The 27380-nt window shown below is 49.2% G+C and overlaps 10 protein-coding genes across 10 annotated transcripts; 5 read left to right on the top strand and 5 right to left on the bottom strand.

Moving 5' to 3' along the window:
* Positions 1 to 1037: 1037 nt before the first annotated feature.
* On the top strand, positions 1038 to 2409 carry N7498_001966 (mitochondrial carrier; the record flags this gene model as incomplete). Its single annotated transcript, XM_058449028.1, has 4 exons — positions 1038 to 1088; positions 1273 to 1294; positions 1382 to 1458; positions 1612 to 2409. 4 exons carry the CDS (start codon positions 1038 to 1040, stop codon positions 2407 to 2409), a joined length of 948 nt encoding a protein of 315 aa, XP_058311372.1.
* A 2416-nt stretch (positions 2410 to 4825) lies between these two features.
* Positions 4826 to 5185, bottom strand: N7498_001965 (uncharacterized protein; the record flags this gene model as incomplete). Its single annotated transcript, XM_058449027.1, has 1 exon — positions 4826 to 5185. One exon carries the CDS (start codon positions 5183 to 5185, stop codon positions 4826 to 4828), a length of 360 nt encoding a protein of 119 aa, XP_058311371.1.
* A 1009-nt stretch (positions 5186 to 6194) lies between these two features.
* N7498_001964 (antigenic thaumatin domain-containing protein) lies at positions 6195 to 6761 on the bottom strand (the record flags this gene model as incomplete). The annotated part of the gene is made up of 1 exon (XM_058449026.1): positions 6195 to 6761. The coding sequence occupies one exon, from the start codon at positions 6759 to 6761 to the stop codon at positions 6195 to 6197; it is 567 nt and encodes a 188-aa protein (XP_058311370.1).
* Positions 6762 to 7136: 375 nt separating this feature from the next.
* On the top strand, positions 7137 to 7740 carry N7498_001963 (uncharacterized protein; the record flags this gene model as incomplete). The annotated part of the gene is made up of 2 exons (XM_058449025.1): positions 7137 to 7271; positions 7321 to 7740. 2 exons carry the CDS (start codon positions 7137 to 7139, stop codon positions 7738 to 7740), a joined length of 555 nt encoding a protein of 184 aa, XP_058311369.1.
* Positions 7741 to 9812: 2072 nt separating this feature from the next.
* Positions 9813 to 10230, bottom strand: N7498_001962 (uncharacterized protein; the record flags this gene model as incomplete). Its single annotated transcript, XM_058449024.1, has 2 exons — positions 9813 to 10049; positions 10186 to 10230. 2 exons carry the CDS (start codon positions 10228 to 10230, stop codon positions 9813 to 9815), a joined length of 282 nt encoding a protein of 93 aa, XP_058311368.1.
* Positions 10231 to 11401: 1171 nt separating this feature from the next.
* Positions 11402 to 12722, top strand: N7498_001961 (uncharacterized protein; the record flags this gene model as incomplete). The annotated part of the gene is made up of 4 exons (XM_058449023.1): positions 11402 to 11918; positions 12007 to 12071; positions 12128 to 12290; positions 12376 to 12722. 4 exons carry the CDS (start codon positions 11402 to 11404, stop codon positions 12720 to 12722), a joined length of 1092 nt encoding a protein of 363 aa, XP_058311367.1.
* A 2036-nt stretch (positions 12723 to 14758) lies between these two features.
* Positions 14759 to 16597, bottom strand: N7498_001960 (uncharacterized protein). The gene is made up of 3 exons (XM_058449022.1): positions 16402 to 16597; positions 16011 to 16351; positions 14759 to 15490 (listed from the first exon to the last, which is right to left on the bottom strand). The coding sequence occupies exons 1-3, from the start codon at positions 16546 to 16548 to the stop codon at positions 14872 to 14874; spliced, it is 1107 nt and encodes a 368-aa protein (XP_058311366.1). The 5' UTR covers positions 16549 to 16597; the 3' UTR covers positions 14759 to 14871.
* A 1397-nt stretch (positions 16598 to 17994) lies between these two features.
* On the top strand, positions 17995 to 18501 carry N7498_001959 (uncharacterized protein; the record flags this gene model as incomplete). Its single annotated transcript, XM_058449021.1, has 1 exon — positions 17995 to 18501. The coding sequence occupies one exon, from the start codon at positions 17995 to 17997 to the stop codon at positions 18499 to 18501; it is 507 nt and encodes a 168-aa protein (XP_058311365.1).
* A 1101-nt stretch (positions 18502 to 19602) lies between these two features.
* On the top strand, positions 19603 to 21414 carry N7498_001958 (uncharacterized protein; the record flags this gene model as incomplete). Its single annotated transcript, XM_058449020.1, has 1 exon — positions 19603 to 21414. One exon carries the CDS (start codon positions 19603 to 19605, stop codon positions 21412 to 21414), a length of 1812 nt encoding a protein of 603 aa, XP_058311364.1.
* A 2657-nt stretch (positions 21415 to 24071) lies between these two features.
* N7498_001957 (uncharacterized protein) lies at positions 24072 to 24650 on the bottom strand (the record flags this gene model as incomplete). Its single annotated transcript, XM_058449019.1, has 1 exon — positions 24072 to 24650. The coding sequence occupies one exon, from the start codon at positions 24648 to 24650 to the stop codon at positions 24072 to 24074; it is 579 nt and encodes a 192-aa protein (XP_058311363.1).
* Between the last annotated feature and the right edge of the window lie 2730 nt (positions 24651 to 27380).

Genomic DNA, 27380 nt, shown 5'->3' with positions numbered 1-27380 from the left:
GTCGTTTTCTAACGGATATAAGCAGGTTACGGTAACGACGCGTGATCATCTTTGCCCCATGAGCCAAGATGACTAATACTGTCGGCCAACTTCGGAGAAACATTTTACATAGGTCACAAGGCCGGAGGTATGCTAGCAAGTGGGTCGGAAGCGGCCCATGATTAGCCTGTACCTAGTCTTGCCCAGGTACCAGCTGACCTTCATATGAAGATTTGTATTCGTTACATAACTGCACCGAGTGAAATTTCTCATAGCAGCCGAATTTTTCCGCGAACAGGCACCTCGTCATCATCTCGTAGTAACGCATAAGATAGGGGCAACGATATATAAATTGATTGTATCGGGCCTAAGTATAGCCCGGGAGCTCTAAAATAGAGCCCGAGACATTCTGATACACCAATCTTTGTGCAGCACGAGACCAATCTAAAGCGCCGCCCATAAGTAGGAAGTTTTCTTTTCATCTTATTGGTATTAATCGACTAGCGGACATCAGATTTTGTTTGCCATAGGGTTTGAATCGGATACTCGGGTAGGGAAACGGAGTTGCCCGGTGGAGGCCTAACATTGGACCCTTTTAGAGACGCCGTGCATGGTACGAAATCCAATTGACGCTTGGACTCTCGTTGCTTCGACTATGATTTTGCCACTTTTAAACATAGACAGATATTAAAGATAGTTGAATGAAGTTGAATTGGATGGTATACTGAGCTGGACCCAGCCAACTTCAATTTAGCTGATTCACCATCAGCTAATAGCTTAATCGCCGTGTAAAAGCAGATTTAAATGGATGCGGAGGTTTTCGGGCTTGGGAAATATCGGTAAGGCCAGGATGTAACGCTATTACATCAGTGAATATAGCCCCTAGGCTGCCCGATGGGGTGCGTTCGCTTCCATTGCGTAGGGGAGTTTTTTCTCCCCTTCCGCCCCGTCTGTCTTCATTTTTTTCTCATCCCCAGTGTTCTTGATATTTCTCCATCTCTTATTTCTTTGGTTTTATTTTCTTTTTGGTTACATTTTTCTCTTGTACAACCTTCTTCATGTCTAAGGGCGACATTAAACAGGGCGACAAGTCCGTCTTCGGCATGCCCGTAAGTTCCTACCCTTGCTAAGCTGGCCATTTCGACTCTGTGTGGAAATAGGCCTGGATGCATCTCGGACAGATTCCTGTCTATCTCGAAACACTCAAGAGCCGTTGCCAGCGCAGAAAGATTGGCGAGCTTGAGTTTGATAATCAATTGGCTGAACCAACCGTACTAATATATATCTTCATAGGGCTTCGCCGTCGACTTTCTGAGTACGTGCCCTATCTCAACTATAGTATCCAGTTCTTTGCTGGAGCCATCAGCCCATATCCTTTCAACGAATATTGATGGATTCACAGTGGGTGGTGTTTCTGCCGCTATCTCCAAGACCGTTGCTGCCCCTATTGAGCGTATCAAGCTCATGATCCAGAACCAGGTTGGTCATCTACCTTTCATCAACTTACGGCACAGAGCATTTCGGGAGACTTGCAATTATGAACTCGGATCAGACATCTGTTACGGTTGGCCAATTGTTTGTTGATTTTTTCGGACTTGGACCGAAGCCTGACCCCACTTTTCCCTCGAATAGGACGAGATGCTCAAGGCCGGTCGTCTCGACCGCAAGTACAACGGCATCGGTGATTGCTTCAAGCGTACTGTCGCCGCTGAAGGTGTCGTCTCCCTGTGGCGTGGTAACACTGCCAACGTCATCCGTTACTTCCCTACCCAGGCTCTGAACTTCGCTTTCCGTGACACATACAAGTCCATGTTCGCCTACAAGAAGGAGCGTGATGGCTACACCAAGTGGATGATGGGTAACCTGGCATCCGGTGGCGCCGCCGGTGCCACTTCACTCCTCTTCGTCTACTCCCTGGATTACGCCCGTACCCGTCTTGCCAACGACGCCAAATCTGCCAAGGGTGCCGGTGAGCGCCAGTTCAATGGTCTCGTGGACGTCTACCGCAAGACCATTGCCACCGACGGTATTGTCGGTCTTTACCGTGGTTTCGGTCCTTCCGTGTTCGGTATCATTGTATACCGTGGTTTGTACTTCGGCATGTACGACTCCCTTAAGCCCGTTCTCCTGGTTGGTGCCCTCGAGGGTAACTTCCTTGCTTCCTTCCTGCTCGGCTGGATCGTCACAACGGCTGCCGGTGTTGCCTCCTACCCTCTAGACACAATCCGTCGTCGTATGATGATGGCTTCTGGTGAGGCCGTCAAGTACAAGTCCTCCATGGATGCTGCCTACCAAATCGTCGCCGCAGAGGGTGTCAAGTCCCTGTTCAAGGGTGCTGGTGCTAATATCCTCCGGGGTGTCGCCAGTGCTGGTGTCCTCTCCATCTACGACCAGGTACAGCTCATCCTCTTTGGCAAGAAGTTCAAATAGATTATTTGCTCTCAAGCGATATGTCACCAGTAGTCCATGATTCGTAGAGACCCACTATCTGTGTGCTTCGGCCCACCTACGTCGCTTCCCGATGTGGGTGCACCACACCACGTTTGCCAATTTCGATCACGTTCACACTAACTACAAGATTTATCAACGCATTGGCTTTGCACCGAAGCAAAGAAACTCTTTTTCTTTCTTGCGCCACCCTCGCTGCTTCGATTGATGCCTTACTCTCCTTGGTAGTTTTCGATTATAGCTCTTCGCCGTACACTTCCTCCCATTGCTTTCGTAGCCGCTTCGCTTTGGCCACATGGTGTAGTAATACGTTGAAATATACCGCACAATACCGATGCATTTCAATGCATTCCTCAATCTGATACGGGCCGTCGAATAATTGACCTGCGCTAAGGCCTTGGCAGTGGGGCCCGGAAAAAAAATCAACAAGTGTGTATTGGTGAAGGCGATTTCGAGAAAGACTGTAACAATCTGGCCGGGCCCAGAGACGGAGGAATAACATCGGAAATTACGCTAAAATTCCCACTCGCAGAAGCCCTAAAAACCATGGACTTACCAAAATTGGATGAACTAGAAACGATTGACCCAAGTCCGCTGCCACCGTGGCGAGCCGAACCCTTTACGGAGATTGAGGTTGGATCAGACCGAGAATCGGCCATCGAGCGAGCCGATACCGCACGATCCATGTCGGACATTGTTGTCTACTCAGATGCCTCTGGACGCGAGGGTCACCTGGGAGCGGCCGTGGTGGCACTCGACGATAACCTGCAGGTTGTCGAATCACAACAAGTTCAGGTGGGACCAATGGACCGATGGTCGGTTCACGTGGCAGAGCTCATTGGCATTTTCTACGCCATCAGCATGGTGTTCAAGATCGCCTATCAGCGGTCAAGCCTGGTCAGTAGACAAAAAACAGCAACGATCCTGTGCGACAGTAGATCAGCCCTACAGGCAACTCAGAATCCGAGGAACAAATCGGGCCAGAGGATCGTACACGCGGTCCTACAAGCTGCCACAGAGGTTCAAGCCGAGGGAATCGCGCTCCGTCTCCAATGGGTGCCAGGGTATTGCAACAATTCTGGAAACGACGCTGCGGATCGACTAGCCAAGGACGTCGCGTGCCCAGGCACAACCCACCCATTCCGCCCGCTACTCTCGAGGGAAAGTGCACGCCTGCGCGTCAACATCCTCAATCAGTGGGAGCAGGAATGAAGATCGTCCAGCAAAGGCGGCCACCTACGGAAGATCGACGGCACCCTACCGGCAACCTATACAAGGAGGCTATATGGGAGCCTGCCCAGGAACCGGGCGTATCTGTTAACGCAGCTACGCACAGGCCACAATTGGTTATCCACCTACGCCAAGAGCTTTGGCTTCCGCGATGACGACCAGTGCGTGTGCGGCGCACAAGAAACAGTCACTCACGTGCTGGTGGACTGTCCAGAGTTGCGAAATATTCAAAGGGAGTTACGGAGCGAAGTGGGGGACGCGTTTAGCAGCGTCTCGAGTCTGCTGGGAGGCTCAACCGAAGGTAAGAAAGGTAATCCAGACATCGTCTCACGGGCTAGGACGGTCAAGGCCGTGCTAGACTTCGCCGAGGCGTCACAACGGTTTTGGAGTCGCGCGCCACGAGGGCAGCCTAATGATGGGAGCGGCATTGGGCCACGGCAGGCCTTGACGAGGCTCTAAGTTCGTTTTCAGGAAGTGGAACACTCTACATGTATGTACACGCGTATATAGTTGCTGTGTCCTGCATATTGCTCTCGAGCGAGGGGTCAGGGTAAATGACATCAACCAACCAACCAACCAACCAACCAACCAACCGACTGTAACAATCTGGTCCCTCGTGGAAAGTCACCTTCTCGTGGCGAGGGACTTCAGTAAGTTAGACTGCAAGGTCTGACCGAAGCTGAGAACTTTGCAAGTCGAAACTCCGGCGGAAACCCCTTTATTGGTTGTGACGACGCGGTGGGAAGCTTTCAAAAGAACACGTCGACAACATCGCAACGTCGACGAGCCTTCGAACAACCGACCTGCCTACCCATTTTCAACCTATATTCACCGGGTTTTATTCACAATAACTCACCTGCCCTACCGGTTCGATCGCATGTCGATTCGTCAGTCTTTCGTCTGCTATCTGGTGTTGCCGCCAGCGAGGCAGTCAGCTACTTCGGGCGTTAATATGAGAAGTACTCTCGGTAAATCGCTACTCAGGGAAGAGGTTCACGAAACTACATCGAGAATGGACTCGTGGGGGGTCCGGTGTCACAGAGGGATGGGTTATTGCTTTTGGGGAAAGGATATGATGACAACAACAAGAAGAAATCGTTAAGGGCATACCCGTATGGGCTAGAGGGGTTTTTGGCAGCTGGTTCAGCTTTTCCTCTCGAAAATGAGACTATGACAATCTCCATTTTTCTTTCAGGTCCTCTTGTAGAGCATAGGCGTCTTCCTTCTCCTCCTTGCTCAATCGACTGTCTTTATCGTAATGCTGAAGAATCATCATATCAATGCGAGGACACGATTTGCTGAAACATTCTTGGTCGTGAAAAGCTTTGCATATTTCATCGAAGTATTCTTTCTGAGCTGAAAGGTCGAGGTGTTGGAATTCTTCATACGAGAGGACTTGCGAGATGTCGTCTTCGGGAATTCCTCCGATCGAGCTGACCGGAGATGCACGATCACAGAAACGCTTTGTTATGGCCTCGGTAGACCACTCGGGTGACCTCTTACGTTTGAATGTCAACGAAGATGTCATTATGACTCAGTGCGCTTTCTTCAAGTACAACAGAGATGAAGATCGTGTGACTTTTCAGGCAGAGTGAAGGCCTGTAGTGTAGAGTCTGGAACGAAGCAGGAGAAAGATGAATTGCAGTACTCTGGTGGGCATAGGACATTTTATATTTCCTTTTTACCGTGGGAATATGTGCGAGTCCTAATCTCCTGGCATCCTTATGTCGGTTCCTGGGAGTTTGGTCACGGGATTGTGGCCTCGGAGATCAACGGCTGGATGGGAGAGACTAGCTTCAACGCCCTGTCGTTCTAATCTCTCTACTTCGCATTGCCTGCCATTCTTTTCGGTGATCAGGCCACACCAAGTCTGTGCCGACCGGGCAAGGCGATCGAGCGACAGATTGAACGTCAAGTGGAAATGAGGTTCAATTCAGTCTGTAAAATTATGGCGTATGTTTGGCCATACCATTTGGGACTCTTTATTTCGCTTAATTCAGTTTGAAAACATTGTTCTGTGCAAGATGTGGAAGCTCAGAACTATCACACTAGCTATGGTTTTTCCCAATGAACGCATTTACTCTTCATAGAACGGAGCAACAATTTCCAGAAGTCAAGCAGGAACTCCCGGAAAATGCGACGCTCCTCGATGCCACGACAGCGTTCCCAGGACCGACTAGTTGGCCGTGAGAGCCTCGAGTAGTGGTATATCTTTGTACACCTTTAATCATGCTTAGCTGCGTGAATGTTACTTAAAGCTCCTTATGTACCTAGCCAGCTCAGAGTTCCCGCAATTCCTAATCCTAAATCGCTCTACACCATAATTGCATTACTTTCATCGCTCTGCACTTACAGTATTCGCGTTATTCGTCGTTTCAACATCATTCTCCAAGCAGGACCTTTCTTGATTTCTTTCTTCGAACTGAAATTGAGCACTGAAGTTATGGTCCGCTTAATGATGGTATCCAGAGTGAGACTTGGTTCGAACTTTCAAAATGGGCTGAAATCAATGGTCTTGATTGCGCGGCAAGCGACCGTCAACTAGTACCTGCACGAAGTCTTTTGAGAGCCACGTACGGACAAAAAACAACTTTCAGGTCTGTACCAACGTCACAAGCCTTGGTTGCGTAATTGTCGTTAGGCTGGTAGTAGGTGGAATCACATCGGTACACATTCGCGGGACAGTTGATCGTCGCGCACTCAGCATAGCTAGGCTCAATGCGGACCCCATACTCTGTATTAGATGGGTCATTGATCTTGGAGAGGTCATAGTAGATCTTATTCAGAGGACGGCAGTCCGTGCTGCTTTCGTTTCCAAAACATGCACTGTACTCGATCTGCGTGATCTGGGGGCTTCTCCACCGCGTGGAGACTTTGAGAGAGCTGCCGACACCATCAACTGTAAGGCGGAATGGGTGGGAAAGGCTCTCTGTCGGTTTCAGCTCCGTGTCCAGATATGTGACACCTGCCACTCCTTCGACGTATAGAGGAAAGCGGCAATTGTTGTACAAGACAATATTGCCACGCTGCTCGGCCAAGCAAGCCAACGGCACGCACCAGATGAGAACCCCCAATGTCCGCCGTACGGCTCTTTCCAGATGCATTGTGTATAGGAGACTCGATCGAGAACGGCCGTGGTCGGTCATGATATATATAGATGTCGTTAGAGCCCAACGTTTGATCTCCTTTGTGCTTGACATGATGGCAAGTCCGAGGTATGAGCAAGTCTATCATGCAGAATACAGCACTTTTCTTTACGACATGTCATTCACAAATAGACCAGAGTCAAATTTATGAGGTTGTTTATCGAGTCAGAACGGGCAAGGTCAGAGGCCCTTCAACGGTTTGACTACCATGTAGTCATTCTATTTGCGCACGACAATGGACGGCTTTCGCGTCGAATCAAAAGACGGAGGATATTATGACTACAAAAGAAAGCTGCGACCTACCTCTCTCTACCTCACAGCAGTGGTTTCGTCATGGAAGCTTTCACGCAGCCGTCGGGTGATATAAGTGAGCACGGAGAAGAGATGCGGTCCGGCCCGCCAACTATGGGCGAGCCGGAGACTGGCCCACACAGCTTTCCAGCTATTGAAATCTCGCAGGCCTCGACAGTAAGAGCTTCTGTTGACTTAAAGATAATTCCGCTAATCACCTTAGCAGTCTGATGTGCGCGACGCGGAGTCAGAAGAGGAAAAGCGAATCCTGGCAGTCGAGCCGTTCCGGCCAGTCATTGAGACCTTGACGCGACTGGAGCAGGATGATCCCAAAGCTGCAGCTCAGGGTGCTCGTCTGGTGAGTCTTTTACGGCGTTTGTGGGAGTCATGTGTCTCCAAGCATATCGATAGCCAGCGTCTTGAAGCGGGGAACCAACAGCTGCGAGCCAGGAATTCGCAGTTACACTTCGAGGGTGACCACCTCAAGCTCACCCATGAGGACCAGACGTCCCATTTCTATGCTGTTGAGCAAGATCTCCTGAAAGTGAGGCAGGATCTCCTTGGTGTCCTAAAGCAGTGGAACAGCACATCCGTTGGGGAACCCACCGTCTTGCCCCAGGACGGACAAGAGGGGAATAACGAATAGAAGGCTATCACAGCAATACGGGGAAGGAAGAAGATAACTCTAGTCACCCCGCAGCAATGGAGATGATGTCAGCTATGGAATATGGAGCAGGCCTTAGCATTTGTCGATCGTATGTTGCCCTTGAAATCTGACAGATATCGCAATCGTAGAATGGCAAGGAATAAACCCAATAATCCATGACAGTGCACCCTGATTTATAATGACCATCGAAGATTCCAAAAGACACCCAAGCTGCGCTCCAAAGGATACACGTCAACGGGATAGCGTGTACTCTTATCTGCTGGGCCTCTCTCAAGTGCCATAAGCGCCGCAATGCGATTACCAAGACCTTGCTTCAAACGTTGATTGCATGTTGTCGTGTTGTCGTATCTGAATCACGACCACCTATTTTCATGCACTCGCTGGGGACACTGAAGGCGCACCCGTAGCCCTATAATCACTCGCTCCGCCCAGAAGCAGCAAGAAAAGCGAGGAGACCAAAATGAGTGAAACCTGGAGCTGTTTGAGTTAGAGCACGTCTTTCGCGTTGTAGCCCAGTTCCGTATGACTTACCTCCAGCGATAATAACCAGCGATCCAAAACGGTTCCGATGATGGCGACGAGCAAGAGAAGAACAGACAAAACTGAAAGTATATATGCAATAAAGTTTACTTGGGCTCGAGTCCGATATCCATGCATGGTACGCTCTCGTAGCCACCAGTAGAAACAAGACATGGCCAGGTAATCAGAACAGACTAGAAAGATGACTACGAACCACGCTGAGGGATACCGGAAAGCACCGACTATAGTAGCAGCGACCTTGGCTAGACAAGAGGCAGCTACGAAAAGTTGAAAGCAGATCACGAGATGAGAGACGTTGTCCAATCCGGTCAGCTGGAGGTGGATTCGGTAATACTGAGGCATAGGAGTTAGCGCTGGCCTAGAAGCACGGCATTGTTGCGCATTACCCATGGTACTGGTATGAGTACAGAAACGACTCCCCTCAAGATAGCAACGCTACGGTCACTCTTCTTGCTGCAGGCCAAGCCCAAACTCACAACGGAACAGCTTAATAGTATGATACATTGCGTCAGGTCGACAATTTGTAGTCGGTATTCAGGAAGTCGAATATGCAAAAATGCAACCCGTACGCCATTCACGACGGACAAAAGCGTAGTCAAAACTGGATACCGAAAAAATTCAGATTTCATAGTGGCTTGAGGGTGGACAAAAAGGAGAACACGGTCATTTAACGAAGAACGCGCTCGGTCTTCATTTATTGATGTAGTTGAGACTACGCTTATCAGAGGGCCTTTTCTGCGCTAGGAACACAATAGACGGCCCTGGGAGCACATTAGATGGCCCTGGGGTCTTTTTGAGTCCTGGGAAGCCTCATTAACACTCCCAGCGGCAAGCCTAAGTGGCCCCGGGAACAGGGGAGCTCTTCACCAGGAGCGAGGAACGCTCTATCACGTGCCACAAAGCGATCCAGGCTCCAGATTGTTTCCTTTCTGGGACCGGCAGGCTTGTCCCCAGGAGCACAGGAACCGTCCTCCAGGAATACAGGAGCCGCCTCCCAGGAACACTGCCATGCGTTCCCCGAAGCACTTGAGCTCCTGGAACCCAGCCTAAAAGATCCCAGGCACAGATCCGTTTGCTCCGGGAATCCTTCGGTTTGCTCCTGAAGCCAGCAGGCTTACAAAGAAAGACGTGTAACCCCGCCTCGGCTTATCGGGCACACTTCTTCCTTGACGGCATATAAACGTTGTGAGTAACCTAAGTAACCTGAGTAAAGACCATCCTATTTCATACCACTTGGACCTTTACGCTTGCAATCTCAGAATACAATTTGCGAATCAGATATGCCTCCGCAGAGAACAAAGACAGTCCGCTTTTCAACCACTGTCCCCTCACCAAACGCTCGTCCGGTCCCGCCCACCAACAACGACTCAGCACTTCCGTGGGGAACGAAAAATTCTCACCTTACGCAACAAGGCATGCAACATGCAAACGCAAGGAGGGAGATGATAATCACCAAAATCCAAGCGGAATATAATGCGCTGCTTTGTTCAAATTACACGATGGGCGCTATGCTACGAAAAGAGAAAGAAGAAAAGGCAGAACTCGAAGCTCAGATGCAATACCAGAATCAATGCCTTCAAGCAGAACTCGAAGCCCAGAAGCAACACCAGAATCAATGCCTTCAAGCAGAACTCGAAGCCCAGAAGCAACACCAGAATCAATACCTTCAAGCAGAACTCGAAGCCCAGAAGTAACACCAGAATCAATGCCTTCGAGCAGCACAGCAGTGGGCCTGGGGGCTTGAACAACTGGTCAACAAATTGGAGATTGAACTAGCATCTCGAAACGCGAAAACACCTTCAACAGATTGAATAGGGCATCAGTGAGAGATCTTTACCTCTACTGCAGTGTATGCGGGAATGAAAAGTTGCATTGCCCGCTTACAACGGTGGGACTGAAGCGAATCATCCAACGGTGGAAGCCGGGCATATTTGAGGTTGGTCAACGTTCGGCCGGCATACTACGCTGAGCTCGTTTAGGATCTTTGCTTTACTTTGTTCATGTACTTCTTGAGCCCACAATACGCACAATGAGCTTTACCTATCTGCACCTTAAAGGGTCCAAGCCTGGAACAAACGCAGGCGATGGGGCTCGCAATTCCATCATCTGTAGCACTCGTATGACCACGCACGGTAGCCCTGAGATCCTCCACACTACATATAATTCGATCGCTAGACTCGCGCCCGTGCCATGAATGGCGGCTCAGGATGCACAAAACTGCATTGAAACTGGTTCGCTGGATCTCAGACCTTTCAGTCCCCGAGCTGTACAGCATTGGCGCCGCTTGCGTCCTCGTGGCCTGGCTGATCTACTGGCTCGGAAGAGATGTGTGGCTCTGGGTATGGAGACGCCGCCATGGGGCATCCTGGCGTGCCTTGACTGCAAAATTGCCCGGCTCTTGGCGGCGTATGCTGTTTGTTTACTTACCCAAAGGCTTGCGATGGCTCGACATATCAACATATCCGCAGGCGCTGACAGTAGCGTTCTTGCTCGCGGCCAATATCTTTGGTATAAGCTTTCGAACACGTTCCTGGACAGAAGTGCAGAAAAAGGCCGGGGCTCTGGCAGTCATTCACTTCCTTCCCTTGTGCACCGGGATGACCTTTGGCCTTCCAGCAGACCTGCTGCGCATTGATCGCCAGACTTTCGCGTGGCTTCATCGGTGGTTCGGCCGCTTGTGCGTTCTCCAATCCCTACTACACAGCTCGATGCTCGTTTCTATCGCCCGAACATCGACGCTTGCCACTAGCCGGTACATAGTCCCACTTGTCGTACGTGAGCGACATGGTTGCGACCATACCCTCTGCTGGACCAAGTGATAGTGGCTGATTTTGCACAGGCGGCATGTTCTCTCGCCCTCATCATACTGATGACCCTCAGCACGATCCGGCTGCGCCACCCGCAATGTGCGATAAAATGCCACTACGTACTGGCAGTCGCTGCCATTAGCACCCTTGGCTATCACCTCGTGGAACGACACTCGGTGTATCGCTGGTATTTGCTCGGCGCGGTGTGCTTGTGGCATTTTGCCAGCGTCACGGTCTGCGTGCTGACCGTGCTGGCCCATAGACCTTGGCGAAAGACCACATACGAGGTGGCCATGAGCGCGCCAAACCATCTCTTGTGGCTTGACATCGCGATGCCCATTGAATGGACGATCCGACCCGGTCAGCATGTTCAAGTGTGGCTACCCCGTGCCGGCTCACGCGCTCGCCTCCAGCTTCTTCTCTTCTATGTGGCTGTCTGGGAAGAAGACGAGACTGAGAATCGGCGGCGAATCCACATGGTGGGCCAGCCTCGATCCGGCCTCACCACTAAGCTCCACCAAGCAGCGTCGCACCGAGCGGCCCTGGTCAGAAGCATGACGGAACAAGCCGACCTCGATCAGCAAGCGCTCACTCCACAGAGCCTGGATCCGACCTTGCGGCAACCGGCCGTCGTGCTTGGACCGTACGGGAACGCTTACGACTTCTCCCGATTCGGCACCGTTCTCTTCGTAGTGGAGAGCGTTGGCTTTTTTCGAGCACTCTCATATATCGGAATGCTTGTAGAGGCGAGCCGCAAGCGTCAAACCATGGTGCGGAAATTAGAGATTATATGGCAGGCGGGGGTGTTCGGTACGTATACGGCCGTGGCCTTGCCTCGCCTGGCTTCCTCGGATATTGATGTTCGGACCCGAGCAGCACGCTGACGTTCCTCTCGCAGACTATCCGCAGTGGCTGGGGCGCTGGTTCCGACGGATGTTTCAGCTTGATAAAGAAGGATTTGATGTGAGTGCCTCGGCGAAGAGACTTGATTGAGCGAGCGCGCATTTGACGACATCTAGATTCTACAGTTCAGCATCTACTGCTCGCAAGCCACATCGGACCCCAACTCCCAGCGCTCGTTCAAAACGGGCGAGCGCGTCTGCTATTACGAGGGGTCCGCCGATGTGGAGAAGAAGGTCACGCAATATGTTCAGAACCAATGCGGGGAGATGGCCGTAGCGGGTTCGTTTCCATTTGCCTCTTCCCTCGTCCCCCTTCTCCCCTGCGACCGCGGTACGATTAATAAGTCTAACGAATCCACACACAGTATGCGCGGGGCCTCTGATCCACGACACAGTCCAGCATGTCATTCAGCCTCATGCTGGCCATCACCTCCGCTTGGTCACCCTTGACCTCGGGCCTTGTCATACGTGGGCACAGAACAACCACCGGCCGGAGAGCAGTGCTAGTGTCGAGGAACAACCATCGATATCGACAAAACTGGGGAAAAGAAGACCAGAGGCGCGGTTGGCAGATTCGCGGGCTTTGCAGACCCGGCGGTTGTCTGTGAATGGTTCTCCGGAGGAGCTTGAGGCATATCGCCCGGGTTACCAACTAACCAGCCACGACAAATGGTTGGAGCAGAAACTGACTGAGGGACGGAGACTGGGTTAGAGAGACTGCCGTCCATATACTCTATATTTTGAGTTAGAGATGAACAAGTGTAGAATATATCTGTTGTTGGATAACAATAGCAGCTAGCCATCGCATGGTAGTTTCTTCTGCCCATTGCCATTTCATTCTCTATCTGCTGATTTTTATCCTGCAACGCCAGCCTGTCCGTTGCCTCATCCGCCGGAAGTTCGTGTATGACCGGCAGACCACCATAGGAAGCCTGGCATCTTGTCTTTGCCGCCGCACAATTGGTCCGACGCCGCGAGCAAATGCCAACCCTCGGAAACGCTTCCGGGTCTATGGAATGTTTGTTATGGTAGAAGGCTGACCGAAGACCATGACACCGTTCGCATCGGAGCTCGAATGTACATGGCTTAGCTTGCAGTACACGAAAGCCAGTTGCGCCTACCGCTTGATGCTGTGGGTGTCCTGTGCCCTGCCGTAACTGGTTGTCGTTATGACTAGATGCGACAGAGCGACGCGATCTTTTCGTTCTGCTTGTTGCTCGTGAGAAAATGCTAGAAAGTGCTACCGTCACAGATGCGCGCGCATCAGGAAAGCTAGTCATACCTCGCATTTACCCACAGCCTGGTTCCATGAATCCAATGCATGTTCGTGTCGACAGATATCTGAAGTGCTCTAGATGACGCAATGAGCTAAGTGCAATGATCATAATGACAGGCTCCGGGTCACTTCCAATGCCTTATGTAGATACCCGAGGGCCATACCCGCGAGAAATCGCGCCTACTCCGATGTTATGCACGTAGCGACATTGCGACCAAGAATCCAAACTAGACGCACATCAAGGCAAAATAATCAGACCCTGTTTAAACGTGAGATCACCGCAAATAGTCCCCAATCTCAGAGTAGTCATATCCCCGGGGTTTGTGATTATGATTTGCGACCATTTTGCCAAGGCGTGAGCGGAAAGATGATGTGTTGAATAACCGTGGGAATGAGAGGTGACCGCGAAAGGCTGGAATCTACTCACAAGACGTGATTGAACGTTCAAAACAAAATGGACTTGATCTAGTATATGGATCAAAATGAGTAAACTGGTCGCTGACCCTCATCTTAAAGTGGAGATCTGTGGACCCAACGTTGATGGTTGACGCGGGGTCAAACGCCGGTTCCTCTGAGGTCCCAATATTATTATCAACCTTCCGGCTTCATACTTGCCATATAGAGCAAAGCGCAAGCCTTGGTACGGTGTCACTCGGGCTGAGAATGTTCGCTCTCGGGGTGTTGATTGCTTTGGGCGTGGGGTCTGGCTCATTGGCCGCCGCGTCACCCGCCCTCACCGTCCGGTCCTCCACCGGCGCATGTTGTTCAACGTTGTTGTCCCCCTATCCGACGCCAGCGCTAATGGCCTCTAAGAGCTTTCTGCACCATTGCAGCTCCTTGCCTGGGACGTACCGGACTGCCAAGGAATGCCCGCCTAAGACCAATTTCAATGACACGATTGTTGCGTGAAATCTACCAGGCTATCTCATTGCCCACAGTTTCCGGCTGAACCGTACATTAGAAGGGCAGGAACAGTTGGACATCTCCGTGACCGACAATTATTCCGCGTGGTATTCAGATAAAAGCCAATTGTCATACAGCAGCTCATCATGCACCGATTTCTGGCAGAGCTATTATGCTAAGAATGGGACTACGGCATGTCACAATACACCACCGTTTACGTGTCACCGGTTGTGGGACAACCCGGGCTTACCGACGTCTTGAAGGATCCGTTGGGACTTTACTGCTCTACGGAGTGGCCTCGTCGAAAGAAGCCTATGGTACTTGCAGCTTTTAAATCAGAAGCAGCAGCCTCTATAGCAAACAGGGCGATTGGCGTAAGAGAAGCTAGACAATTAAACCAAGGGTGTTTGCATGCTACCTATAAGAGGCAATATAATCAATGGATCGCCCCAGCCACAGCATAGCTGTGGCCCTCACTCTTGCCGTACGCCAGGTAAAACAGACCCGGTCCACGACCATCCTCGCTGACCTAGAAGCGTGTCGAGTAGCCAGCATGATGGTGATGATGATGATGATGATGATGATGCGGGCTTTGTTAAAGATAGGCAAATCAAATTCCGTTCAATTAAGATCAAGAGATTTGCTCCCGGAATGCATGGCTTTTTCACCCTCCCGTCAGGAGTCATACTGCAAAGTTCCCTGCTATATTCCGTACAAAACAGACCGGATCGAGCGCTGACACGGGCGTGGCTGAGCGAACGCACGAAAACGCGTTCTCCCGGATAAGGCCCGACATTGCCTCTTTCCGCGGCCACATGTACATTTGAAAATGCGAATCACCCCAAGCCCCTTGGCTGTCCTGCCGCGAGATAATATCACATACCTGCCCACGAATTCGAGGCAGATTTCCCAGGGTCGACTCAACGCGAGGTAGGAAAAAGGGGTATTCCTCTGCCACTTCGCTAGTCCCCGTCATCAGCCTGCATAGCCGAAACTCTACCCACTGTATCGGCTCGAAAAGCAGAAATGCAGACATCCAGAGGAAGATGTCGTCGGCGCAAGTGTGAAAAGACAACGGGTCTGGCCCAGTCCAGGGAAAGCAGCGCTGGGAATCATAACTGGGATAAAACATGCATTCGACGACGAATGGCGTGAGGACTTCTTTGTTTGGACAGACGGGTGTGTTGAGCGGTTCCATCGAGAAGGGATTGTCATAATCAGCCGCGAGGCGAGGAGTCGTTGGTATGTCGATAAAATCCGCCCACAGCTGCTCCAGATCCAGATCCAGATCCAGAGGGGGGCTGAAAGCGACGAATGTGAGCACCTAAAGCCAATGTTGGGAAACAGCTAGACTGACCGATTTGTGAGTTATCCATTTCTTCTGCATACGAGTGCTGTCACACCTATTCAAGGCTATGCGGGCGGCTGGTGTTGGTTGTGATATATATAATTCGAGAATTGAGATTTCATGTGCAGTCTCTCTTAGCCTGTTACGAAGATAGCTGAGCGAATTTTTAGAGATCGTCTCCATCATGGATAAGACAAGTTAATTAACTACCGTGTAGACTTGGAATACCGCAGGAAGAATCGCGCAAAGTCGCCACGGTGTTTGGTCCACGCGTCCAGGGTGATGCCGGGCGGAGAGAACTGCCCCACACAAACCCATGACACCGATTAAGTCTTAACTGGCTCTGCCTACTCGTCCAAATTGTTGCGCAGACCTGCAACCACTCCAGTGCTTCCTTGGCAATTTGTGCAATCAACTGCTGTGAATCAACACAAACTCGCCCGAGCTCTCCGGTGAGGCAACATCATGGCAACTCACTCATCTGATATGAGCGTCTATCACTGCTCTGCAGGATTTGGAAAACCCTCCATTGGATCGAATCAAAGGCCTGGCGTCGATCCCACAGCAGCAGGGCTTGATTAGTGCAGGCTTCATGAAGGCGGGCGTTCTCGCGTGCCAGCCAGTCATTCGAGCTCCGCAGAATCCGGCGCTCCTCTTCTAAGCGTATCTTGGAAGCCGACTTGATGACATAGCACTCCCAGACACACAAGTAGAGATCAAGAAGCTCTATTGCCGTTGATGCAAGTGGAGGGTTCTTGCGCAACATGAGTTTGAGCTCACTCGCAAGGTAGCAGGTTGTCGCCGCAACATTTATCTAAGAACATCATCAGAGCCGACTGGATGTTGTTTTCAAGAATCACTCACCTTTTCGCCGCACGCTGCTTTGGGGTCATAGGTGTTTATCTCTTGATTGGTGCCTTCTAGTCCTCCTGACTCCTCATTCGCCTTCGACGACTGGCGTCTTCTCTTGATGGGCCGTGTCGAAGGCGAGTGGGAACCGAGCGTATTCATCGAATGGATCAAGGGTTTTCAGATTGGGATTGTTAGAAGGTGAGGCTTCCCATGACCAACAAATTTCCGTCTTGATGTAGCTTCTTATACAGCGCGCTGGGGGCTGCGCTTTACCACTCCCGAAAGGTCTTTCTGTTATTCCCTCAGGAAATCACATCGAACCGATCAATTCTTGCTTTCTCGTAGGATAGCATGGCCGCAATTTTGTGTTTCTTTTACCCAACAAAAACGAAACTGTGTTCAATTCAGAAACACAACACCTCCTTTAACTGCCGCAACAACACAAACTGTCCGCTGAACCCAATCCTATTAACAAACCCCTACTCAAACCTATTTGACCGGCAACTTTGATGTGGAAAATCTTCCCATCAAAGTCCTAGAAGACTCAGAGTAGATGGGCAGCTTCACCTATCTATTTGATGGCTTACTGGAACAGAGTGTTTCTAAAGAGAACAACGGAAGCTTGCTATTAAGTCTGCAACACCTGAATATTTTCAATAGAGTGATGACTCGATCTTTTTTGTTGAACCAAGCGCAAGAATTGGCGCGGACGGCATTTACAGCCGCATAGGGTCCGTAGTTCATTCTGGTGGCAGTCACCATTGACTTTTTTCAGAAAGGAGCGCGGAATGATTGCTCTCCAAATGAACTTGGACTTTCTTCATGCTTGTGTTATCGTCCGATTTACAGTACAGTACATACCCTCAAATCTAGAAGTTGTCAGTAGTGGTTCTGGATCGTGTTTCGTCTCCAGTAAATAACTGGATATTGTGATAAGCCAGGAACCATGAAACGCCGCGGCTTTTGCAGCAAGATTCACCGCTTCCGCCCATTTGCTGTTAAATGCTATAGTCCAAATCATGAGGCTGAAATTAAGAACGTATGATATGAGATTGGTACTTAATCCAAAATAAACGACTTTTAAAAGACTGAACTAGTTTTCCCACTTCGAATGCATGCCTATTTGCAACTGGGAGACCTATATCCACCGCGTGTGCAGGAATCAAAAAATGACCATGTAAATCCAGCTCTCGACATTTCCCGAAGCGGCCCACGGCCATGCCACGGTCAAGCGCGGGGAAGCTGCACCAATCATCACGAATCGTTCGCGTCAATCGCATTTGACCTGACGCATCACTCGCCACCTCCCCGGAAGTTCGGGCTCAGTAACAGACCTTTCATCATTATTTTCCCCACCATCTAGTAGCACTAGAGTAACGTCTCCCCCCTTTTCTCTTTCGAGTATCAAGCCTACTTGGATTTTCCTCCCCGTGTGTATGCGTGTGTTTACACAGCTAAATCCCAAATCTCCCGTCTCCCATTTCCCACGCTGCTGACTGTTGTGACTCACTTTCCACCTGAGAGCGGTGGCGAACCTATCCGTAAATCAACCCCTTCTTCGAGCCCCTGACACTCTGCATCATCCTGCATCTTTCGGCCGTTATCATGTCCAGTGATCGTTCCTCCGACCCCATCTTCATTCCTGCCTCCAATGCCCGTCCCCGGCGTGGCTCCATCGGCGAACTCGTCACGAAGCAGACTAATTCGACGGACAGTCAGGCTGCTAAGCAGAAGGTCAACCAGCAGCGCCGACTATCCATAAACTTCCTTGGAATGTCTGAATTTTACACCGAGACCTCTCAACTTGACATCCTGGGCTTCCACCATGGCAGTCTATGTAACTCTGGGGAATCCAGCGCCCCAAACGAGGACGTGATAGTAGAAAAGACGGTAGGGTCGCCATCGGACGCCATCTTCACCTCCCCTTTGGCCCGACGGGCGTCGATAGGAGCGTTGGCGCTCCGTGATGCTAGCGCTGGAAGCATTGGCAATCGTACATATCTCCCCCGGTCTATCACCCATCAGAAGGACCCATCATGTTTTATTGGTGGTCAGCGCTGCTTACCTCAATACCCGGTCTCCTGGTGCAATTACCTCATCGTCTCCCAGTGACGATGTAGCTAACACTATGCTTCGATTAGCAAATGATTTCAATTGGAATGAGGCCCTCAGCTGGCGTGCCAAGTGCGCTACTGCCCTTGATGACCCCGTTTCTCCTCAGTTTCACATCGCGCCATGTTACTACGGCCATCAGCGTTCCGCTTCAGTTACCTCAATGAAGCGGCCCGTGAGAGAAATTTCGAAGCAATCACAGCCCGATTTCTTTGAAGAAAGAATCTTGCATGGCGACTTCATGGAATAAACGCTATGCTCGCTTCGAGAAGCTCCAGCAAGATGCATTTAACCTTATCGTGGCTTGATACTGCAAGTACCAGACATCTTTTTTCCTGACACCTTCCTACCTCTCGGTAGGGGTCGGCACGAATACATATTCGTAACATTTTGAGATATTCGCATTCGCATTCGTAGTTCACAAACCTCTACGAATATTCGTATTCGCACGGCCAATATTCGTACGAATATTCGTACGAATATTACCCCGTCGCCAAGACCAACTTCCACCCAATAAGACAAATCGTATCACGTGCAGTTTGTTTATCCAAGTTGCGTCCGAATCTGGTTGATTTCAGGCCCGCGTTTTCGATGCCGGTACTGGACCTCGGAATGTCTGATACTGAATTGCAAGCTCCAAACAGTGATGGCTCCGGCAGCTCATCTATCGAATTGCCACCACGACCCCAACGGGCTCAGAGAATCGACTACCACTTCTTGAATGGCGGAAGTGTCGACGACGATATTGAAGATCATATCAGAAAGAAACCCCGACTGGATCCGCCACCCGGTCGCTTAGAATCGATTGGTCCAGAAGACTCCGCAAGCCAGCTGCATCTCAATCTACCTATCCCTTCGCAATCTGCTCCACTAGGGGGCTCTAGAAGCCTTACAGACGCCATACGGCCATACAAATCCCGCAGTAAATCCCGCATTAAGCCACTGAATCAATGGCTTTGGAACCAATTTCGAGTCAGACCTCTTTCGGGCAAACAATGGCGACCCAGGCGAAGCCAACAGCTGCTCGAGGATCGAGAGATTCAATGCATTCACTGTGGCTGGAAAACCACAGATTCGGCGAGGGCAACATCGACAACCAACATGAAGACGCACCTGGCCAAACACAACATTTTTGAAAAGTCCGATCCAGAGGACCCGGGCGAGGGTTCTAGCGTGACGAAAAAGCACTCAATTGCTTCAATGTTTCAGTTCCGAGCTGAGCGTGATGTCAGCGCCCTGCTGGAACAGAACATACTTCGATGGATCGTGACAGATGATGTGGCATTCACGGCAATTGAGTCCCCGGCATTCCAACAGATATTCAAGGACTTGCCGGAAGCCCCTCTTCCCTTCTCTTCTCGAACGGTTGTCCGCCGTATTGACTCGGATTTTGATCGGAGTCGGATCCAGTTGATCGACGAACTAGCTCGGACATGCTCCACAATTGCGCTTTCCTTGGATGTCTGGACAAGCAAAAACCATAAAGCCATTTTGGGAGTTATCGGCCACTGGATGTCCACCGACTTTAAATATCAAGAACGAGTCTTGGAGTTCAGCGAGCTTGCTGGGTCCCACAGTGGAGAAAACATGGCGGAGACTCTGCAGAAGATGCTAGTCGAGCTTCGAATTGAGGAGAAGTTGCTCACAATCACAGCTGATAATGCGTCGAATAATGAAACGCTGGCGTCTGAGCTGTATTTTAACCTATTGGAAAAGTACAACTCGGAGGGTTACAATGTGCCCGATAAAGGACGTCTCCGATTTCAAGGTATTGATAGCTACATCCGGTGTCTTGCACATGTCCTCAACCTCATTGTCCGCGACATCCTCTCGGGGATGAAATCTGGAGATCACAAGTCTGCTATGGAAGCCTGTGACCTCCTGCAGGGAAATAAGAAAATCGGACGGCAGTCTGCGTTGGCCCGGATTCGGATCATGGCTCTCTGGATATTAAAGACACCTCAACGACGACAGCAGTGGAAAGTGTCTTGCCAAGCAAATGGCTTGAACGACAAGTTCATCGAGTATGATGTGGAAACCCGCTGGAACTCCACCTACCGTATGGTCCAGGGAGCCTTACGAGCCAAATCACAGATCCGGAAGTGGATAGAGCATCAGAACCAGTTCCCGCCCTTTTCAGCTGATGACTGGTTGCAGCTGCAACAGCTCGAAATGATCCTTTCCAAGTTCGATGAGTTCACTCAGCTGGTTTCCCGGCGACAATCCCAGATCAGCCTAGCTATTCCCATCTACTACGAACTGAATGACATGCTCGAAGATGCAGCTTGTGCTCAAGGCGACTTTTCGGGGCTTAGTTCTGACATTACCTCCGCCATCTCCGCGGGGATGAAGAAATACAAGAAGTATTATGAACTGATGGACGCCCAAGATGCTTATTATATCGCTCTTGTCCTTGATCCACGCTTCAAAACGGTCTTATTGGATAAGGAGCTCGGGCAGGTAACAGCGCCAAAAGTTATTCGATCCATCAAGGATACTTTGCATGAGCAATACCCATCCAAACCGTCACAGGAGCAGCCAATGTCAAAAATTAACCAGGGCAACAAGCGACAAAGCCTAGAGGCTCGTGTCCTGCAGAAACTGCAACCGCAAGTGATCCAACGTTCCGATATCGACCGCTACTTTGAGGAAGGTGTGGTGACGGTTGATGAATCTGTAACAAAAAACGAAGATTGGTTATTTTCCTGGTGGAGGATGCACAAGGACGAATACCCGCGGATGGCTGCTGCAGCCAGAGATTATCTTGCCATCCCGGCAGCTGAAGTCGCAGTAGAGAGATTGTTTAGCCGTGGTAGGGATCTGGTAGGGCTACGTCGGCATTCTCTGAAAGGTGAGACGATGCGGAAGGTGATGCTGTTGAGAGATATATATAGTTCGGAGAGCACCCAGTGAAAACTCCTCGAGCGTCTTGCTGGTATTCCCAACAAGCTGCTGCTCTGATTTAACGAATCTAGTAACATTAATTCCCTACGGATCATTATTCGCAAGGCGCAGGACATCAACTGAATTCTCGTCATCTCGTCACTTGGGCGATCACTGCTTCCTAGTTATAAATTAAATATAGCCACGTGATCAAAACTACGAATATTCGCGGCGAATAAAAAAATTACTCGCATTCGCATTCGTCGTGTAAAATTTCAGCGAATACGAATGCGAATAACGAATATTCGTAACGAATACGAATATATTCGTTATTCGTGCCGACCCCTACCTCTCGGCATCTGCAAATTGTCATTTCCGTTTTTGTACAGTGATATTCGAAATCAGATTTACCTCGATATTCTCTCTTGTGATCTCGCGGCGCCCCGCTTTTCCATATCGGGTTAAGTTCCCTACAAACAATGTAGCCTTGATGAGTCATGATAAATTACTGTAACGGGAGTGTCTCACGCATGCTTTCCCCCCGTCCAGACCGCCTTGCTTAAAAGAGAGAACTGACTATACAGCCAAACATACAACTCCTGGGTAGCTTGGGCAAAAAACCCTAAGATTGACCACGATTCGAAATGGCTTTCATGTTTTACATGGAGAAACAACCTTGAAACCCAACGCTCAGGCGATGTTTGAAAATCTATTCTCACTTGATCCAGCTTGTAAATCGCACCTGGGCGTTACGCCATGGCCACCCATCTAAAATATTAGTAATCGACCGCTGAAGGTCTGTCCAGCCCAGCTGCTTCAACAAGTAAAAGGATTCTGCCATTTCGTTCCGTCTTCTCGGACACATAAAAGCGCCACTCCTCCCACCTTTAAGACCATAGATTCTATTATTTCCTCGCATCATCCCCAACCTGCCCTAGCGTATAGCGAACAGCATGACAACTCACCACATCCAAGCGCGCTAATATTGCTGGATGTAACCCGCTTTGTCCCACCACGATCTGGAGTAATAGGCCGCCAGGAACTCGGTGATACTCGAGCGCCTCCCATCTTTCAACCTTGAGCCAAGACCAAATCACCTACATTCGTCATTTACTACGAAATATCATATACAAGCCTCAATATGGAATATACAGAGAAGAGGAAGGCTTCTTTCTACGACCTCCCGCTGGAGATCTTGGAATCGATCGCAATGAATCTTTACCTTTCTGATTACTTACATTTCCGTGCTCTTTGTTGTACGACATGGTCTTTGTTCGGCTGTTCGGCTCTTATACCCATTTTGAAAATTATCCAGACCCTTGAAAACGATACTTCGGAAGTGCGGTGCGAGGATTGCCATTACATATCGCGAGGCCATATCTTATCCCAAGCTTATCGAAAGAATGGTCTCGTCCCAAAGATGGATGATCTAGTGCAGCTGAAAGCTTCTTTGAAGCATCCTTCTGGCGATATGGTTGAGCGCGCAGCTCGTTCCCGCAACTACAAAATGCTCTTGACTCTCATGATTAGTCACGGTGCTTCTTTTCGAGAGGTTCAAGGGGGTATCGATAGGCTCTGTTGCGAAGCATTCGAGCAGGGCGACTTTGAAAAGTTTCGCTGGCTGTTCTCGAAAGGAGCGTCTTTAGATGTTTTAGCTGGAGTGGTATTCGATTTTTCTGGTTGTCATAGGCCAAGGTCACGTCAAGCTTGTCGCTATCATCTAAAGGGGCTGGAGAGAGCCCTTAGAGAAGGAGCAACCCCTAGTGGCCCCCATGAGGCAATGACAGCAGAGCTAAGATTGCGTCGACGTAAAGGACTCAGTGACGGTTGGAGGAGACAGATCACCTAGATATACAGCTTGTGGATGTTCGTAAGACAAGGCTTCGCACAGAGACCGCCCTTGCTACCGCCTACTAAGTTAGGTGTATTTCCTTTATTAATTTACATGCTAACTTATTTGCTGTTATTGAGACTTGAGTAGGATAAACATCCCCTTTTCCTGCCAGGGGTTGCAAACTTTTGCAACGACACTGTACAGTGCAAAGCCAAGAAACTGGAGGTATTTAGACCGATGAGCAAGAAGCACATGCGAGACACGTAATTACGGTAATTTAGCATGACTCATCAGGGCTACATAGATTAAAGGAACTTAACCCAATATGGAAAAGCGGGGCGCTGTGAGATCACAAGAGAGAATATCGAGGTAAATCTGATTTCGAATATCACTGTACGAGAGGAGGACAAATATCAGTTGACATTTTCGAAATTTGGAAGCCAAATGGCGCAATTCCTTGTATCGGGTTTTCCTCGTTGGTTTTTAAGTCTAGCGTAAAGCTCTCTTTGAGAGCATCTTGGCCCTTTGATCGGATTATTCCAAACCGATGAACTCCAAAATTTATGTGATATCATGGATTTCGATCCCGGACCTAAAGCTCAACAAGAGAATTAAATTATAAGAATACAGAGAATTACATGCATTTATCGCATCTTGTCTCTCCGAGTAAGTGTTCGTGGACCTTGTGGGTCGTGGGTGTTTGGTCACCCCCAAAGGCCAAAACGTTGAGGTAGTGAGGCACATTTTAACCTAGTATACTGCTTGGTGGGTTTCAAGGTGGTGAACGAGAAGAAAGTAAAGCAGTGAAGAAAATTTAGAACATGGCTCTTTGATCATATTCTATCGATTGTTTCTAAATCCACCTCGGTGCCGGGTTCCAGAACCTTGAAGCTTTCCACTTGCTTTTCCAGTCTCGCTCAGCCTGGGCTTCTTGAACCCGGGAGTTTTCCAAAGCAATGCGTAGTCTATCAATTGCCAACTTCAAATTTTCGTTGCCTCGTTCGGGCTCAAAGTGGCTCTGCAGCGATAGATCTTGCGTTTTCTCGGCGGCGGATGCTTCGATTGCAATGATCACGAGCTGGCGAAAATTCTCAAAGCAAGAGCGATAAAATCGGTTTTCCTCTTCTTGTTGATCACGCTGAGAAATCTTCTCGTCTTTGAGCTCCGCAAGAGACAGCTTTTTATTATATTTTGAGACGCTCAAGCGCGCTCGAGTTGTCTCCAGTGCCATAGTAGAGCCACGAGCTAAAGCAATCTGATGATCTAGTGGATTTATTTCTGGCAGCTCGCGTTTCGGAGGATGGGGTGCCGGGGTGTGACTCCATGATAAGAAACTTTTCGGCGTTTCCGGCGTCCGACTATAAATGCTAGAGACGTCATCCAATATACTCTTGTTGTCACAGTCGAAAGATATTGAAGTGCTAGACAGCATGTTTTAAATTCGCGTTTCGTCTTTGAGAGTAGATTAATGTAGTCTTATAACCCTGAGAGGGCGATTGTGCTTTAAAATTCCTCCCAGGGAAGCTAAAAACTGTTTTATTCCAAAATAATTTACTTTTCCTGCGCTATCGATAGTGTCGTAGAGCTTGTTCACAAAGATATGCAGTTATCTTTACAAAATCTGGAATTGCCAACGGAGAATGCTGCTTGAGATCAATTAATTGCGTGTTGAAAGTATTGTGCCAGTATCGTTTGAGCCAACCCAACAGAAAGGCGACTTCAGGTTTCTCACATAACTTGTTCTTAATAAAAAACGTTTCAAAATTGCTGAGGCTAAGAACGTTTGCTCGATCTAAGTTGAACTAATCAAATGGCTTCGTCATATCTAGTCATAGTGAAATAGAAGTCTACGAGATTAGAAAAGCGTCTCTTTTCTGATGATTAGCAGCCCTTTTCGCGGCACTAAGATCAAAGCAGCAAAGATTATTAACCGCGGTCACAGTCACATAGATGCCAATTTTACCTTAATAATAAAATAGGGCATTCCCATATAGATCTCTCAAAAAGAAATGTGTGCATCTCGCTATTGCCGGACTGGCTCTATATAACTGCACTAAATCAAAGACACTGCCTTTGGACTCGTTGCCTCTGGACTCATTGCCTGAGCTGGCCGAAGATAGCCAAATTTGAAACCCAAATAAACGACAACAAAAATGGCAAAGAAGATCGCCAAGGAAAATATCTTGTTCGATTTCGATGATATACAGCATACATTTTATCCTGAAAAAGCATACAATCCGCCTGAAGAGAATCCTGACATAAGCAAAAACTTGCGTTGCATTAAAGACCCAAGAAAACCCCCAGAAAACAGGGCAAGGAAGGCCATCAAGGGACTCCCAAAGTGTCTGGGACTACCCCAGATTTGCAAATTTCCAAATAAATCGACGAATACGATAGTAAGACATGAATCTCCTTGGGACACATATCGGCGCATTGGTGTTTGTGAAATTTCGGGAGAGGTCATTGTTGCCGCCGATCGTTCTCGTTCATCCCGCTTAAGAACATTCCGTGAATATGGTAAGGCGGATGCGGACAAACTAATTCATCATCTTCGAAACTTTGACCACCTGAACATCCTTACTGCCCAAGAATGCTACCTAGATCAATTCTCAATGTATGTACTGGTTGAACATCTCCCGCTGACTTTAAACGATCTTGTTTGCTGTCGCGCCATCTATCCCAACGAAGCAGAGTTGGCCTCAATTATGTCGCAGGTAGGCTTTTATTTAATGAGACATTTTTCCATTAGCTAAATATGAGTCAACAGCTCCTCAATGGTCTTTGCTTTCTTATGTCTGTCGGCTTGACTCACCGTTCGCTTTCCTGTCACGAAATTCTTCTCGGCTTGAATGGAATCGTCAAAGTTGGTCTGTAGTCAAGGATTATCCGCAAAGGTTTTTGTTAATGTTTGCCGCAGGCCGCCCGGAACTATGTGTAGAATGTGACCCTCGTCAGTCAGATCTCACTTACACCAGATCATTGCCATCTATAGTGATGTCTCTCATGCAGAAATACGAAAAGAATAAAGGGACGATTGGGGTTGATGACTTGGATCGCTGGCCGGTCGGCTCCGACGCATTTGAGTTTTTATCTGCTACATCGTCAATTGGCTCACTGGAAGACTTGAAAGAGGTGCAGTCGGCCCGAATTACACTTCTCAAAGTTTTTTTGCTCAAACTGAATGATGAATAGCATCCTTTCATTGCTGGGAAATCCCGGTCTGCAAGCGATGTTGTGAATCTTGTACAAACCGTTTTGTTCAACCTGAATCTGCATCCATTGGAGGCCTTGCAGCAATGAAAATGGGAGATTTACCCGGAGCTTTTGGTCACTTATCTATCTTGCACTGACGGTTACTTGATTAATCCCCACCGTGAACCACTTAAACCACAATCGTCTTTGCTGAGCTTGCTGCCCGCACGAACATGACAGCACGAGCAACCCGTCTGTTTTCCTAGCCACTTACAGTATTCCCTCACCTGAAGGCAACACAACTGCATCTCTTAATTGCACGCCACTATACCTGTGGTAATTCTAGAGCTAATACATGCTAAAAACCCCGACTTCAGGAAGGGGTGTATTTATTAGATAAAAACCAACGCCCTTCGGGGCTCCTTGGTGAATCATAATAACTTAACGAATCGCATGGCCTTGCGCCGGCGATGGTTCATTCAAATTTCTGCCCTCCTGTACTCTAATGAAACGTTTTCTGCCACGTAGTGTCTGTCAGCAAAGCATGTCACATGTACGATAACAAGCGCCCAGCCAGATGATCGTAAGATGAGTGACAAACTGGCCAAGTCTAGAAGCAGGTGATCCCTTGAGTCAAATGTGCACAGCCGTCATGTCCTTCAACACTTCAGTGAAATCTTGATGGGGTTCTGAGCCACTGCGATACGCCGGAGAGCCACCCTCTTTTCCTGTTTATCACTCTCCGTCACACCGTTTATGGCCCACCGTTTATGCCCACCGTTTATCGCCCACCGTTTATCGCTCACCGTTTACCGTTTATCGCCCACCGTTTATCGCCCACCGTTTATCGCTCACCGCCGTTTATCGCCCACCGTTTATCGCTCACCGTTATCGCCCACCGTTTATGCCCACTGTTTATCACCGAACCTTTTATTTGACGGCGCGATTTTGTACCTGCTCGCGTTCTATC

This window comes from Penicillium cinerascens (genome assembly GCF_028974065.1).
Source record: "Penicillium cinerascens strain IBT 15544 chromosome Unknown contig_1_segment0_segment0, whole genome shotgun sequence".
NCBI lineage: Eukaryota > Fungi > Ascomycota > Eurotiomycetes > Eurotiales > Aspergillaceae > Penicillium > Penicillium cinerascens.
Note: the sequence above shows the minus strand (reverse complement) of the source record. Positions and strands in the feature narration are given on the sequence as shown.

Bases quoted from the DNA above. Each gene is read 5' to 3' on its own strand.
- N7498_001960 (XM_058449022.1), bottom strand. From the start codon at position 16,548: ATGAATACGCTCGGTTCCCACTCGCCTTCGACACGGCCCATCAAGAGA. The intron at 16,352-16,401 runs GTGAGTGATTCT...TGATGTTCTTAG, and splicing joins AAGCAGCGTGCGGCGAAAAG to ATAAATGTTGCGGCGACAAC. The intron at 15,491-16,010 runs GTTGCCATGATG...CGTCGCTTTCAG, and splicing joins CGCTCATATCAGATGAGTGA to CCCCCCTCTGGATCTGGATC.